General features: G+C 39.0%; 1 protein-coding gene across 1 annotated transcript in view; it reads left to right on the top strand.

Annotated features, from left to right (window-relative positions):
• The window catches only part of DOCK5 (dedicator of cytokinesis 5), a gene marked incomplete in the record, with an annotated part of 3,482,443 nt that overhangs the window by 3,132,884 nt on the left and 334,609 nt on the right, over window positions 1–14,950 (top strand). Inside the window, 1 exon segment of the mRNA XM_044083155.1 lies at window positions 14,511–14,592. Coding sequence (XP_043939090.1) covers window positions 14,511–14,592 — 82 coding nt within the window.

The following is a 14,950-nucleotide window of genomic DNA, read 5'->3' as shown; positions in this document are numbered from 1 at the left end:
GACTATCCGGGATTTGATGGCGATTCAAACCATCAAAACAAAGCTTTAGTTATTTAAATTCATAATTCGTAGTCTGAACTCCACAGAAATTTTTGTGGTTAGGACTTGGGAGGGTTCATTATGGTTACTTATATTGTTTGTGTGGCTTTTTCTTTTATCTGTCATAACTCTTAAATGCAGCATTAGTTATTTTACCTTTGTATTACTGGTTTATTTACAGTTCTCCTTTTTAGTTAGTCATGCTTTTGAATGAAAAATATGTGGCATACAAATCCTTTTTAAGAGTAAATTGTTTTTTACTTTATATTTTTTGAAAGCCCAGATAGTCTTTGTATGAAAAACTTGCATTGTGTTAGAGCTGTGTGTTAGAACTATGGCCAGGCATATTTAAAATATGGATTAAGCTTATAGTTGTAGCAAGGAGGTAAAAGAATAAAGTATGGGTAGATATATTTAAAATTCTTTTAATAGTAAACTAGGCATATCTGCTTATGAGCCAGTGGGCTGCTGTATTACCTTCAGACATTATAGTTTTTACCGAGGGACTGGAATGCTTTCATTAACATCAGCTAGATCTTCCAAGTGTAGATATTTGTAATTAGTGCCTCAGTAGAAATATTATATACAGTGGGAATTTTCATATCGATAAACCTTTCAGGCGTGTTTCACTTTTTTCATCACTCCATAAACTGTGGTCTAGAGCAGATTATTTTTCCTAATCTATTCTACATTTTGGTGGTAGGAGTATACACTGAGGCAAAATATTTCTGGGACTGCAATTTATATCAGATTTAAATAGATTCATTAAGACCATGAAAATGCTTGGTATATGATATCCTTGTATAGTGGCTGTTCTACATATAATGTTAACCATCATCTAGAACAATTGCTTTCAAATTGTATAGACTACTCTTTTAAACTAGATGTTCATTAGGGTCTATATTATATGTTCGAAGTTTGAAAAAGTCAGATATTAAATAATCAAATTTAAATGTTCGAAGTTTTAAACATTGAACATGTAATTAAAAAAAAAAAAAAAAAAAAAAAAAAAAAAAACAGAACTTACCTGACTAGTGTAGATAGGGCGGGAAAGCCACCCTGCACCCCCCCTCTCTTTAAATATACCAACTCCGAGACTGCACTGTAGTGTGGTAAAGGGAAGATTTCCCTTAATGCACTGTAATGCAGTCTCGGAGTTGGTATATTTAAAGAGTGGGGGGTGCAGGGGGACTTGCCCCCCTGCCTACAGCTGTTAGTTTTTTTTTTTTAATATGTTCGAAGTTTTATAACTTCGAACATTGAAATTCGATATTTTAATGTTCGAAGTTATAAAACTTCGAACATATGATATAGACCTGCTCATTAGGCAGCTTTCAGAGCATTTCTTGAAGACAGTTAAGAAGCAAAGCTTTTTACGTTTAAAAACTCCAAAAGAAAATATTTAATTGATACAGTAAACAACTTAGATTTGTGGTTTTGTAACAATGAAGAGAATGTTTATTAATAAGTAAAGAAATCTTCAAGTGGAATTGAGCACTAATTTGAAGTTGCAGTTATTTTGGTCTGAGGCAAAACCTACAGAGGAATCCACTGAAATGGCACAAGTTCCATCAAAGTCCTTAGCAAAAATTGTTTAGCTCATAAATCTTCCAGTAACATATCCTGTTTAAACTTGGAAAATTCTAACTGCTAAGGATGTACTAGAAACTTTCAACAGTATTTGTCAAGATCTGTGTAGTAATCTTTATCTCAGCTGAGAAGAAATTAATTTATATGCAGAGACTTATTTTACTACTGTTCTTTAATTGTTATACAGTTAAATGGAATAACCAGTTTTAATAAGATCATTTATTCCAAAATGATTCATTGATTAAGCATGTCATTTAATATATGCAAAGTTAACTACTAACAAAAAAGAAATCTTCAAAAGATGGCATATCTAAATAACAATAGTCCCCTCATTGTACAACACCCATAAACATTTTTCCCATAAGACTAAATCACTGCACTCCCTTTTTAATTTTATTCCAACTATTAGGTCACACAGTTCGTAGTAAAGATAGAAGGTGGGAAAAAGCGAAATTTCTCATTTTTTTTCTTTCTGAGTCTTATTAAAGCTAAACTGACAACTCTCATGTTCTGAAACATTGATTATAGAAAACCTTGGTCTTCCTTAAGTGACACATTAAGACTCACAGAAGTATTACATGATTTACTGTAGGCTTTCCACATCCACAGATGTTCTGATCCACTAACTAAATACAGAAAAGCTTAATTCATTAATACCTTTTGCCTGGATGCATTAATAAGTCAGCATTAGTATCACCCATCTTTTTCCCATTTTGTACTTGGGGTAGGGGTGTCATAGCAACGGTAACAAGATCTCCTAGAGGCAATGTATTGATTAGGAATTATTCGTTTGTGTTAGCTAACCAGATTAAACACATTATGCACTGTTTAATTTCACTTTTTCAGTCAGACATTTACATGGAAAAAGAAGTAACATATCCAAGTGTTAATTTGACAGGTATTAACTATGAATTTGCTGTTCCTCAAATATGAATACGAACAAAAACTAAAACTTAGAAAAACAAAAAAAAAAAAACAGAAAACCTCACCAAGCACCAGTTTATTCCAAATGTTGAGCGCTTTTGTAAGAACAATGTCAAACTTTTTCAGAACACAGTTTAAAATCACAATTAAGCTTAAATACAGCAATTGTCACATGACTAAAAATTCCACCCCTCAATTAATCCTTAAAACAATACATAAATCTAATATAAAGTTATACACGTATAAGCACCTGCACACATAAAAACCTTGCCTGTTTTTGAAATCTGACATCAAAATTCCTACTTACAAATACCCCCATATTTACAAGCCCTTAGGAAAACACAAATTCAGCTTTTAATTTTAAAATACTATTTATAGTAATGGAATCATTTAAGCCTAAATTTAAGCTTAATTGTGTTTTTAAACTGTGTTCTGAAGAAGCTTGACATTGATCTTACAAAAGTGCTCAACATTTGGAATAAACTGGTGCTTGGTGACATTTTTTGCTTCATTTTTGTTTTTCAGATATGAATATGATGGACTGATTTTCACATTGGTTCTTGAAGCAACCAAAACATTTGGAAGAGTTATTTTGACTTTTCAAAGTGAAGGGTATCTCTGGTTCCCCTTGAAGTATTTGTTCGAAAACTTTGTTAAAGTGTAACATGCTTATTGGAGTTTTTCTGGTTTCATCTGTATTAAAATATTAGGCAAGGAAGCCCATTATTTTACTTATTTTAGATGTAAAACTCTATCGTAATCCATTTCATCTAGCGCTTTTATTATATTTCATTGCCCCTGCAGATTATGAAATTATCTGTGTAAAATGTGTTAAAAAACTAAGGCACATGTAAGTGTGTTTCATTAGAGATGTGGGAAAGATGACATTGCACAAGCACTCACACATATGTTTGTATAGGGCTGGTATTTCATAAACAGTTACTTCTTGTCAAGAATCAAATGTCTTTAGTGTGGATTAGAATGTTGTAAGCAAGACACACAAGTGAAATGTTGACCCAGTAGGAAGTTAGTGTGTCAGAGGAACTAGACCAAAAGCAGAAGAGAGGTGTGCCTCAAAGTATTCAGTGCTAACTTATTATCTGCCAATGTTGAGTCATACCAGGATACCTTGCTGAATTATCAACAGCTGTTGTAGCCCTTGTCACTGAAGAATTGTGCTTCACGTTCTGTTAAACTCTTGTGTGTGTGTTGATAAACTCTGAGTAAGACTGAGAGCATTTCAGGTAGAAACTCTTAAATGGTCATTGGGAGAGTAAAAAAAGTGAGAGCCTACTTTACAAGGACACCGTGATCTCATGTTTGTATAGTTTTTTTGCAAGTTAGAAATAGTCATTTCAATTACCGTTTTAGATAGGAGGATATATGTAGGACCACTTAGAACACAGCATTTTTCTTAAGATGGGTATCATTTTGGACTTCCAAGATGGCTGCACACTGGTCGAGAGCATAACTTCAGCTCTCCTAATGTGGAAACTGCAACTGAGAAAAAGGAGTGCTATTGAAAATGTTTTTTGGTAAATTTCAGTTGCTGGCTAGTAAATACTGTGGCAGGATGACAGCACAAATGAAATTTGGAAGATCTGAAAGCATGTAAACCACAAAAGGTGGAGAGAAAGTACTGTTTGGGTGGAATTTTGCAACTGTTCAGCAAAAAGCAGTTCAAGCTTCAGCATTGGTTCAAGAGATGGCCCCAGTAATTTAGAGGAAAAATAAATCAGATGTACTCGGATCCAGCTTCATAGAAACCCATTTCAATTTTAATCCACAATTATGAAGTGTTTATATCTATAATAGCTAAAAGAATGGCAAAAGCTTTGCCAAAATTGATCTGGATCAGTTTGGTTTTGTGGAGGGGAAGCAAACATTTCACAACAGTAATAGAACAATAATGATACAATGGTAAGCAAAATTTAGGAAAATGCCAGTGTTGTTGGTGGGTCTTGATGCAGATAAACCATTTGATAGAGTAAGCTGGGATTTTATGAGTGGGGCATTAGAGGCATTTGCATTCCCTGATTCTTGGTTATTTACAAGAATGTATGAAGGATGGGAGATGAGAGTGGAGTAATTCTCTCAGAAGATAAGCAATGTTTAACCATAGGAACCAGGCAGGATTGTCCTCCTTCCTCTTTATTTGCTTTATATTTAGAGCCATTGGCAGTAATACGAGGATATAATTGGTGTAGTAATAAGGAAAAGTTGGCTTTATTTGTAAATTATATTGTTTTGTACCTGGTAAATTAAGAAAGGGACATCTGATTGTTGTGGAACATTTTGAGGCAGTTTTAAGTCTTTTAAGAATATAAAATGAACGAAGGTAAAACAAAGGCTGTATCCATAAATGATGTACCCACTCACAAATTGATTCAGAAATGCCCATATTTATTGGGACACGATAAAATTAAGTATTTAGGAGTATGGATTAAAAAGGCTTCTGTTGTGGCAGCTAAAGATATGTGGGAAGAAACCAATCAAAAGATAATAAAAAAATCGAAAAACTGGACACTGAAGACTAGTCTCTTTAGTCCTGTGTACAGGTCAGGTGGGTTAATCAGCCCAAGAAGAAGTTGTGGCCAATAATTAATAAAACATTTAAGGAAATTATCTGGGAGGGAAAGAGGACAAGACTTAGTTGGGATAAGTTGATACTTCTAGTAGAACAAGGTTGTTTCCATTTTCCTGATTTGAAGCGATATTTTAGACTTACACAGTTAAAGCTTAATAAACATAATACAAGCAGAAGGTTATAATTCAGAGTGGAAAAAGATGTTGAAGTAAGGGGGAAGTTCAAGAAATAGAGAGAGTGGGATTTTGGATGCAGATCCTTAAGGAGAATAGCAGCCATACAGAATATTATATTTATAAAGTAGAAGATAGTGTCCTAAAACTAAGCCAGTAGGAGAATGGGGAAATTAGGTTTTGCCAGTAGAGAAGACTGCAAGTAGGAGTACAGAAAATAGTCAAGAGAAGGCTAGAATTTACTTGGGAAACCTGGCAGAGGAACCAAAAAATTGGAAGCAAATAAGTCAAGCAGGAAAGGTAAGAGTGCAGTGAGGCCAAGAAGACATTTGGATTGCAGGCTACAGACTGCCTTCCCTTCCAGGGTTTGATCTCAGAGTACCAGCAAAGAAAAAGTGATAGGGGGATTTTAAGTGAAAGACCTGCTGTGTTAGGGGTTTTAGTTGAATCTAGCACAGAAGTAGCTGTTAGAAAGGGATAATTAGTACAACATATAAATTATGGCACGATACCTATAAGAATCAGTCAGAGGAGGTTAGAAAAGATTGGGAAGAGATTGAGAAAAGAAAATGTAAAAGAAAACAATGGGAAGGTATATGTATGGCTACCGAGTGTGCAGTCAAGTCCGGAAGGTTTAGGATCTTTGCTTTGGAAGTGTTTGCTTAAGTATTTTTACATCCCAAGCAGACTTCAAAGAACTTTTCCTCAGGTAGGTAGCAAATGTTGGAGGTGTGATCCAGAAGAGGTAACTGGGAACATATGTTTTGGGAGTGTAATGAGTTGGCAGATTTTATAATTTCCCTACAGGATACTCTAGCAGAAATATTGAGCGAGCAATGACAGTAAGTAAGGAAATTAGTATTTTGAGCTGGGATGCAGGGTCAGGATTGCCTAGACATTAAGACCGTAGTAAGATTAATTTTGTTGCCTGACAAAAAAGCAGCGACTAGAAAAAGGAAGTCAAAGTCTATACCAACTGTATTAGATGTGTTGTATATTATAAAAGAGGTAAAGGAACTGGAAGAGGGACCTTTAGAAAAGGGTAGGAGCAAATTACATTGAAGTAAATGGAAATTGTGGGAACAATTTATGCATAATGATGTTCAGGAAGAGGAGTGAGGTTTAAGGGGAAAGCAGGAATTCAGCATTTTTTTTTTAAATTTTGACCTGATAGTGGCAAAGAAAATGTATGTGATGCATTTTGTATTTAAATGGAAACATTTTGAAATTTTTTTTTCTGTTAATGTATGTTTGCCGATTTCTTAAGTGATTTTATCAAGGTGTTAAAATGGCCATTTTGCCAGTTTTTGCTTGAATTTACATGTACAAGAATTCATGTTTGAGTGTATGTCATTATTTTGAGTATTTTATTACTCAGCTAAAAAAAAACTTATGGCTAGCTAATTATTGAAGGTTATAATGGTAATTACACAGATCTGATGTTTTTGTGTCATTTGAAATTATACTGGCATGGCTTGCTACAGCTTCAATAAACTAATATCATGTTCTTGACTTTTTCAAAAATGTGTTTACTAATTTTAACCTTGGAGTGCCAGAATGATCTGGTTGAGAAGCAGGAAGGGATGGTGACAGTAAAGAAATAATTATTCCCTCCTGGGAAGTTAATAAGCCAAGCTTATTGCATTTAAAGATCATAAAGAGATGTCAGAGTCAGAAATGGTATAAGGCGAGGTTCATTACTGTTAGTAAAATAAGATTGCTGGATACTAAGCTGAGAGTTTAGAATGTAGAATCCTTGGAAACCAGTGATCATAGGCTTGCTTTTCAGCCATACTAATTTTTATGTGACTATTATAGCCTTTGTTATCCAAAAATGTATAGTAAAGCCCACTTAAAAATGGGAGTGTGCTTGCTAGATCTCACATTTTTATTTATTATTTCTTTCAAAATGAGTTGCATGCAGGATCTAGTGTTCTCTTTATTCTCCTTTTTTGAATTATTTCTGATGTCATAAGTTAGCATGGTGGTCATTGCAGTTGATTTTGGTGAAAGAAGTCTCTCTTTTTTTTAAGCTTATTCTTTCACTATTTGACACCTGTTCATGGTGTGGGGAGACAGAGAGCCTGTCTCAACTATCAGTGTTAAGACAGAGATGTCATCCTGTATCTGATACCAGTCTATCACAAGATGTTTCGTATATGGGATGCTTAGAAGATGGCTGGGTTTGCTTAACTTACATGTGTTTGGACCTGTGGAGGACAGACAGATTACACACAGAAGGCTCCCATCTAGTAGCTGAAACAGAGAACCAAGAGCTTTGGGTCAGTGCTGTTCAACACTGTTCTTTAGGTGAATATCCTGTGGATGTTCTTCGTGTTTCACTGTTGCAGTCATCACACTTGGGTTATGCTGCAAGGGGTAGTCCTCAGTCGGCCTGAATACCAGAGGCTTAGTATTTCTGCCGTCGGTTGTTGTTGCTCCAGGACTGACATCAGGTTGTCAGTGGTATAAAAACAGGCAGCCGATGCCATTACATCAGTCTTTCTTGCCAAGGAGCCCGAAGCAGAAACAGTTTGCACGAGTGCCAGTCAGCCACTACCTGGGTTTTCAATTCCAAAATTGAAGTTGAAGTCTTCTAAAGCTAAGTACCCCGTTGGGGATCCTTTTTTCTTGCTCTAAGCAAATACCACACCGAGATTTCCATTCTTACTGCATCACCTGTTTAGGCCCAGACCACGACGTCCTTGCTGCCAGTTTTGTGCTTTGTTCAATGCCTGAAATATACGTCGTCGGGCCCTTATTGTAGCTAACTACTTTGCTCTTGATCTCCGTATTCCAAAATGGCTTCGGTAAGTCATCCGACTACCAATCTTCAGAAAAAACGTAAGGATAAAGACAGAGACAGACCACACAGGTCCACAATTGCTGACGATGCTTCCGTTAAGCTAGTCGCCAGTTTGCTGGAACTCAGTGAGGCGCTTTCGCAGCCCCTGATGCCTGCTTCAGTGAATTCGCAGGCTGCTACCGTGACCCGTTCGGAGTCCGAAATGCTGCAAGACTCTTCATTGACTACAGAACCTGTGGATGTCTCTACCTTGGATGGGTCCGGAGCTGCAGTGCAGGCACCGGCTTCTGAGGAAGTTCTTCGCACTACCGATATTCGACACAAACTGACAACTTCTTTCGCGTTTTCACTTCTTTCTAAAACTACCGAGTTTCTAAGGCCCAGAGTATGAGCTACACCTAAAAAACCAATGACCCAAACTCAAGCGCCTGCTTCCTTGCCACAATATCAGATGCTTAAAATGGCGGAAGACATTATCATGCTGATTGGGGGAAGCCAACCTTCCCCTGCTAAAAAGACGAGACTTGTCCCCAACAGCTTTATCTGACCAAGAGACCAACGACTCTGTAGTTTCTGATTATGAAGACATGCCCTTGTCTGCTTATGAGGATTCAGATGCAGAGGAATCCATTCCCTCTGCCTATCCTCTAGAGGATTTTTCTTTTGGTGAAACCCTACAAACCTTGAGAGAGCATTTCCATTGGGAATGCCAGGATTATCCTCTGTCCAAAAAGAGACTCAGGGAATTTTTATATTTACTGCAGCACAGACCCTTAGCTTTTCCCCCCCTGTCCTGGATGTTATGGATGATGTTTTTATGGATTCAAGTCTAACTCCTGATACTCTACCTCCTGCTCCCAATAAACCGGACAGGTAGTACAGAGTCCCTGACTCACAAATTTCTTTTCAAGAATCCTACTGCTGACCCAGAGGTCATCTCCCAAGGACCCAAAGTAGTAAAAGCAACTACAGCTAAGAATCCCACCCCCTTGGACAGGGATTCCCGAGCTTTAGACATATGGGGTAAAAAGGTATACACCGCTGCAACTTTTGCCATTAGAGCATTAAATTGTCAGTTCCACATGCTGAAATACCAGCAACATACTATGGAACTTATTAAGCAGAAATTATCTTCCTTCCCTGACTGTGCAGAAAATAAAGAATTACAGGAGCTTATGCATTCTGCAAGCCAAGTCAGCAAGCATACCTTGCAGTGTGGGTTTGATGCCTTAGAAGCATCTTGCAGGGTAGCAGTCACAGGTTCTGTACTTAGAAGGCATGCTTGGCTTAAGGAACAGACCTTGTTGACCTTGTGAAATCAAAATTATTGTGCGCACTACTGAACAAAGACAATCTGTTTGGCAACAAAGCAGAAGAGGTTTTAAAAAAAGATGGAAGAAAAACCTAAGTCTATGCAGACAGTCAAAGATTTTTTTGCAAGTACAGCCTCCAAGATTCGGTAAGCATTGCCCCTCAAAACATTGGTCATATCCAGCCCCCTCTAGGCCACCTCAGACTAGACCTAGGGGAAGCAGACTCCCCCAGACAACAGTCTCAGGGTATGCAGAGATCTAAGTAATGGAGTACCTCCACTTCTAGAACAGGGAGTGCTAAGCCACCCCTTTATGGAAAGAATTCACAATGACTTCTCAACAACTCCTCTCACCTCTGCCCATTTGCTAGTGCCCCTAGGAGAAAAACGTGCCTACCATGCAAAAAACTGGGCCTCCATCACCAACGATCGATGGACCCTCAACATAGTATCCCAGGGTTACACATTTTATTTCCACACGCTGCCAACCCCAAAAGAGTTCTCAGATCTTCCTCCAAACCAGTGGGAAGAGGCACAAAACCAAGTTCAGCCCCCCTCCTCTTCATAAGGGCAATTCAGCCTGTTCCTGCAGGAGAGATAGGCCAAAGTTTTTATTCCAGACTTTTCCTGATACCCAGAAAAGAGGGCACCTGGTGCCCAATCTTAGATCTGTCCATTTTAAACACCTTCCTGGTGGTACCAAAATTCAGAATGCTCATCCTACAGCAACTTTTCCCTATGCTGTCCAGAGATGCCTGGTTAGCCACCCTAGACCTAAAGGAAGCCTGTCTGCATATCCCAATCAGGGACTCTTGCAGGAAATATCTAAGTTTCATGGCAGGATCTATGCGTTATCCGTTCTTTGCACTTCCCTTTGGCTTATCCACTGCTCCCAGAGTATTCACAAAATGTCTGGCTCCAGCCATTGCCTTTTGCAGGCAAAGAAATATCCAAATTTACCCCTACATGGATGACTGCCTGATTCAGGCAGACAGTCTGGAAAAGCTGTTGCTCACCTGACAGTTGTGAAGGATCTTCTAACCTCACTGAAGTACACTATCAATGAAAAGAAATCCAAACTAATCCGCAGTCAAAAAATTGTATTCCACGGAGCAAGCTTGGACACAGCAGCCCAGATGGCATTCCTTACTCTAGAAAAGCAAGCCTATCTGACAGTCTACTTCTCTCAGTTGGCCACCAGAACCCAGTTATCCGCAAGGAAAATCCTGCAAACTCTAGGGTTCATGGCCTTCTGCATTCTACTAATTCCATATGCCAGACTGCATATGAGGAAACTTCAGTGGTACTTAAAAAGTCTTTGGTGTCAACATTCTCAGGACCTGGAAACTATCATACATATATGATACCTTGTCTAAGGAAAGAGTTTATTTGGTGGACAGCCACGTCAAGGGACTTTGCTTTACACAACCCCATACCGCCAGACCCTAACCACAGATGCATCAGACTGTGCCTGGGGTGCACATCTGGATGGCAAGTGCATTCAGGGCCACTGGAGCCCAAATCAAATTCATCTGCACATCAACCAAAAAGAGATGCTAGCTGTTCAGCACGCTCTGACAGCTGTCAGATCCCTACTCTCTCCAAGGCCTCTACTAATCAAAGCCGACAGCACCACAGTGATGTGGTACATCAACAAGCAGGGGGGAACCCACTCTTACCCACTCTGCAGGCTAGCCATGACCCTTTGGAACATGGCCTCAGCCATGCATATTCACCTGCAAGCACAATTCCTGCCAGGCAACCAAAACTCTCTCTGGAAGACAACTTAAGCAGAAATCTCCTAGACTCAAGTGGCAATTAAACCAAAACACATTCAGCCTTGTGACCCAGAAATGGGGTACCCCAAAGTTGGACCTATTTGTCTCACCCTACAATCACCAGCTCAGCAGATTCTGCACCAGGGAACCTCACTGCAAGGCCTAGAAAGTGGATGCCCTGTCCTTCCACTGAACAAACCTCTCAATTTACGTATCCCCTCACCTCTTCTTACAAGAGTATTACTCAGAATAAGGGAGGAGAGACCAAGGGCAATCCTGATTGCCCCAGACTGGCCACACCAGCACTGGTACCCACTACAGCACAGTCTGTCTCTGTTGCCTCCTTTGCCCCTCCCCCAGATTCCAACTCTCTTGACTCAGCAGGAGGGAGAGTTCTTGCATCCACAATTGCAGACCCTGAACCTGGCAGCCTGGCTTATTCCTTGACTTCTCCTCTACTGGCCAGCCTAAGCAAGCAGGTCCTGGATGTTGTACATGAAGCCAGATAACCCAGTACTAAGAAATCATATGCTGACAAGTGGAAAAGGTATTGTTCCTGGATCCTGACTAAAGGAGCTGACCCAGCACAGCTATCCTTATCTGTCATCCTGAATTACCTAGCAGATTATCCTTCTCTTCCATTAAAATCCATGCCTCGGCCATCTCTGCACATTACAGCACCGAGCCACCTCTCTTCTCACACCCACTCATCAAGCAGCTCCTGAGAGGGGCTAACAACTTAAGGCCACTAAGAAAAGCCCCTACCCCTTCTTGTGACCTTAACTTTATGTTGGAAAAGCTCATGCTTGTCCCCCTTTGAGCCTGCAGCTTCAGCAGAGTTAAAATTCCTCTTTTGGAAAACAGCCTTGCTTTTCACCATCACTTCAGCTAAAAGAGTGTCTGAGCTACAAGCACTTATGGTTGTGGAACCCTTCATTATTTTTCACGCTGACAGAGTCTCCCTCAGGACTAACCCTACTTCCGTGCCTAAAGTGGTGTCCAGTGTGGCTCTCAACCAATCTATTAATTTGCCCACCTTTTTCCCTAAACCTCAAAATAAGGGGGAAAGGATCCTGCACTCTTTAGATGTGCACAGACAGCTAAGATTCTACCTGGATTAGGACTAAGCCCTTTAGGAAATCTGACCAGTTACTAGTCAGCTTTGCACAAACCATCTCCAAATAGATAGCACACTGTATCCGTTTCTGTTATAAACACCAGAGAAAACCACCCACACTGGAGGTCAGAGCACATTCCACTAGGGCAACTTCAGCCTCTACAGCCTTTCTCAGAGGGATCTTACCAGGGACAATCCTGGAAGCTGCAACATGGAGTTCTGTTCATACCTTCACCAAGCATTACCATCTGCCTATCTTTTCCAAAACCAGGGCAGGCTTTGCAACCGCAGTCCTGCAGGGCATACTAGCTAGCCCCAACTCTTCTTGACTGCCTCCACCCATTCTTCAGCTTTAGGAATCTACCCAAGTGTGACGACTGCAACAGTGAAACACGAACAACATAGTACAGTTGTGTACACTTACCATAAATGTAGATGTTTGAGTGTATTCACTGTTGCAGTCATGGTTTCCCACCCTCCAACCCCAAATCCCCTTGTCTCTCTTTTTCTGTCTCTCTTCCTCACTCTTTACAAGGCTATTGGTATTTACTTTCTACTGGTGGTGTTACTCCACCATAACTTAGCTCCCTATTTGGGGGCTCCTGACATTTGAGACAAGAAAAACTGATATAATGGCGTCGGCTCCCTGACCTGACGTCAGTCCTGGAGCGACAGCAACAGATGCAGTAGTACTACGCCTCTGGTATTTGGGCCGACTGAGAGCTACCACTGGCAGGATAACCAAAGTGTGATGACTGCAACAGTGAATACACTCGAACATCTACATTTATGATAAGTGTACAACTGTACTTTCTGTAATCTTTTTAAGAACATATTGATATACAATTCTATGGTATCTGTTTAATTGCTGTTCTTGTTGCTTTCCTTCTGATGAATATAAACATTCAAATAATTTGCTTGTGGCCATGGGGAGATTCTGTTTCTGTTTTTAAAATCCTTGCATTTGGCAGTCACTGAATTGCTGTTGTTGACCGGCAGACTGTTGTCAGTTGTTACTATCTGATTTTGCATATGAGCAAGTACTTTATTCTTGGCTTGGATTGCAGCACTTGCAATTGAGGTGACGGACTTATTTATTGTATAGCTATTGTAATCATCAATGACTAACAGATCTTCAGAAGTGGGCTAAACAGTAAATAATTCAACTCTTAAGTTCTTTCTCTGGTGTTTAGTCTGCTCTTAATATCTGTGACTTTCTTTATAACTTTTGTTGGAGGCTGCATTCTCTCTGACTTAGCTTTTTTAATGCATTGTTGCAGTAATGTTTTGCACTTTTTTCCACTGACAGACTGAAATAGCTACTTAACATAACTTACTGTCTTGTCAGTTGACTTGCTTAACTCTCAACATACTCTATACCACAGGAACTTTTTAGCTCTATATAATTAATTTTGTCCAATTACAAATAAGGTTAAATTTTGATTTGTATAGTTTAATGTAGGGACCTGTACTTCTGTATTTCTCTTCATGGTTTGTTTTCTCATCACCATGAAATTGTATGATATTTGAGGGACTCTGGGAAGAATAAGATTCTGCATAGAACATTAGCCGGACCAGAGTTCCACACCACCATAAGTAAATTTCAGTGTTGGAGTAGCCAGTTTACATGCATTAGAATAATAGAGTAGGTGGAACTACAGTGCAGCTGTGGTCTACTTTAAAAGAACACTTGAGGTGAGAAAACATGTCTTCTTCAGAGACCTGCACATAAGCTTTGGGTTACTACTGGCAGGTGCTGTTACTGTTCAGAACTGTCACCATTCTTTTTAGGAATACCCTTAGGGAAATGTAAGACAGTTTCAGGTTGTGCATAACTTTAGCCAGTTAGTATTTGGAATTTGTGATGCTGGACTTGGAACATGCTGCAGCAAGCCCTGCATGGAATGCACAGCAAGTTAAATAACTAAACTGAAGAATACTTCATGGAAGCATCGATGAATACCTGAGGTTGTTCACATTGACAAAAGCTCATTATTGCATTTCATCTTTGAGAAGTGGGGCTTGCTGGGAGGATTCAGAGCATTACAAATTAAGCATGAATATTTTCAGTATTTATTAGCATTTTTTCCTAAAAGATCTGCCTGTGCAGTTTTACCAAAGTAGGGCATTTTTGTGTGTTGCTCGTCATGTGCTGGATTTTGTGCCTTGACTAAAGTTGCATAGATATACAATGCTTTACAGTTAAGCCTGTGTTGAACCTGCCAAGATGTTACAATGATAAACCTGTACCAGAGCAGATCCTAAAGTAAGTATAGTTTTGTTTTTGGTAGGAATAACATATTATGGGTAGAAACTGCCAGCAGCAAATGTAGGGAAAGGTAGTGAGTGTTATAGGCATTAAAACTTTGTTTCAGTACCTCATATTATATGTTAATTCTTTGACACATTACTGTTTGCATTTTACCTTAGTATTTAACCCCCCACAAGAAGTCAATGGTCAGTTTTACAGTTGGCAGAACTTAACATTATCACATTTTCTTTAGTTTAGACTTTTAATCATTTTGATTTTACTTATTTTGACATTATTTTATATACTTTTCATGATGTAATAAGAGAAGTTCAGCATTTCTCATTTTCTTAGCTGTTAGTCATTTCAAATGTGC

Source organism: Protopterus annectens, chromosome 9.part0 (assembly GCF_019279795.1).
Source record: "Protopterus annectens isolate FY-2018-M chromosome 9.part0, PAN1.0, whole genome shotgun sequence".
Taxonomy (NCBI): domain Eukaryota; kingdom Metazoa; phylum Chordata; order Ceratodontiformes; family Protopteridae; genus Protopterus; species Protopterus annectens.
This window is presented reverse-complemented; position numbering and strand designations above follow the sequence as displayed.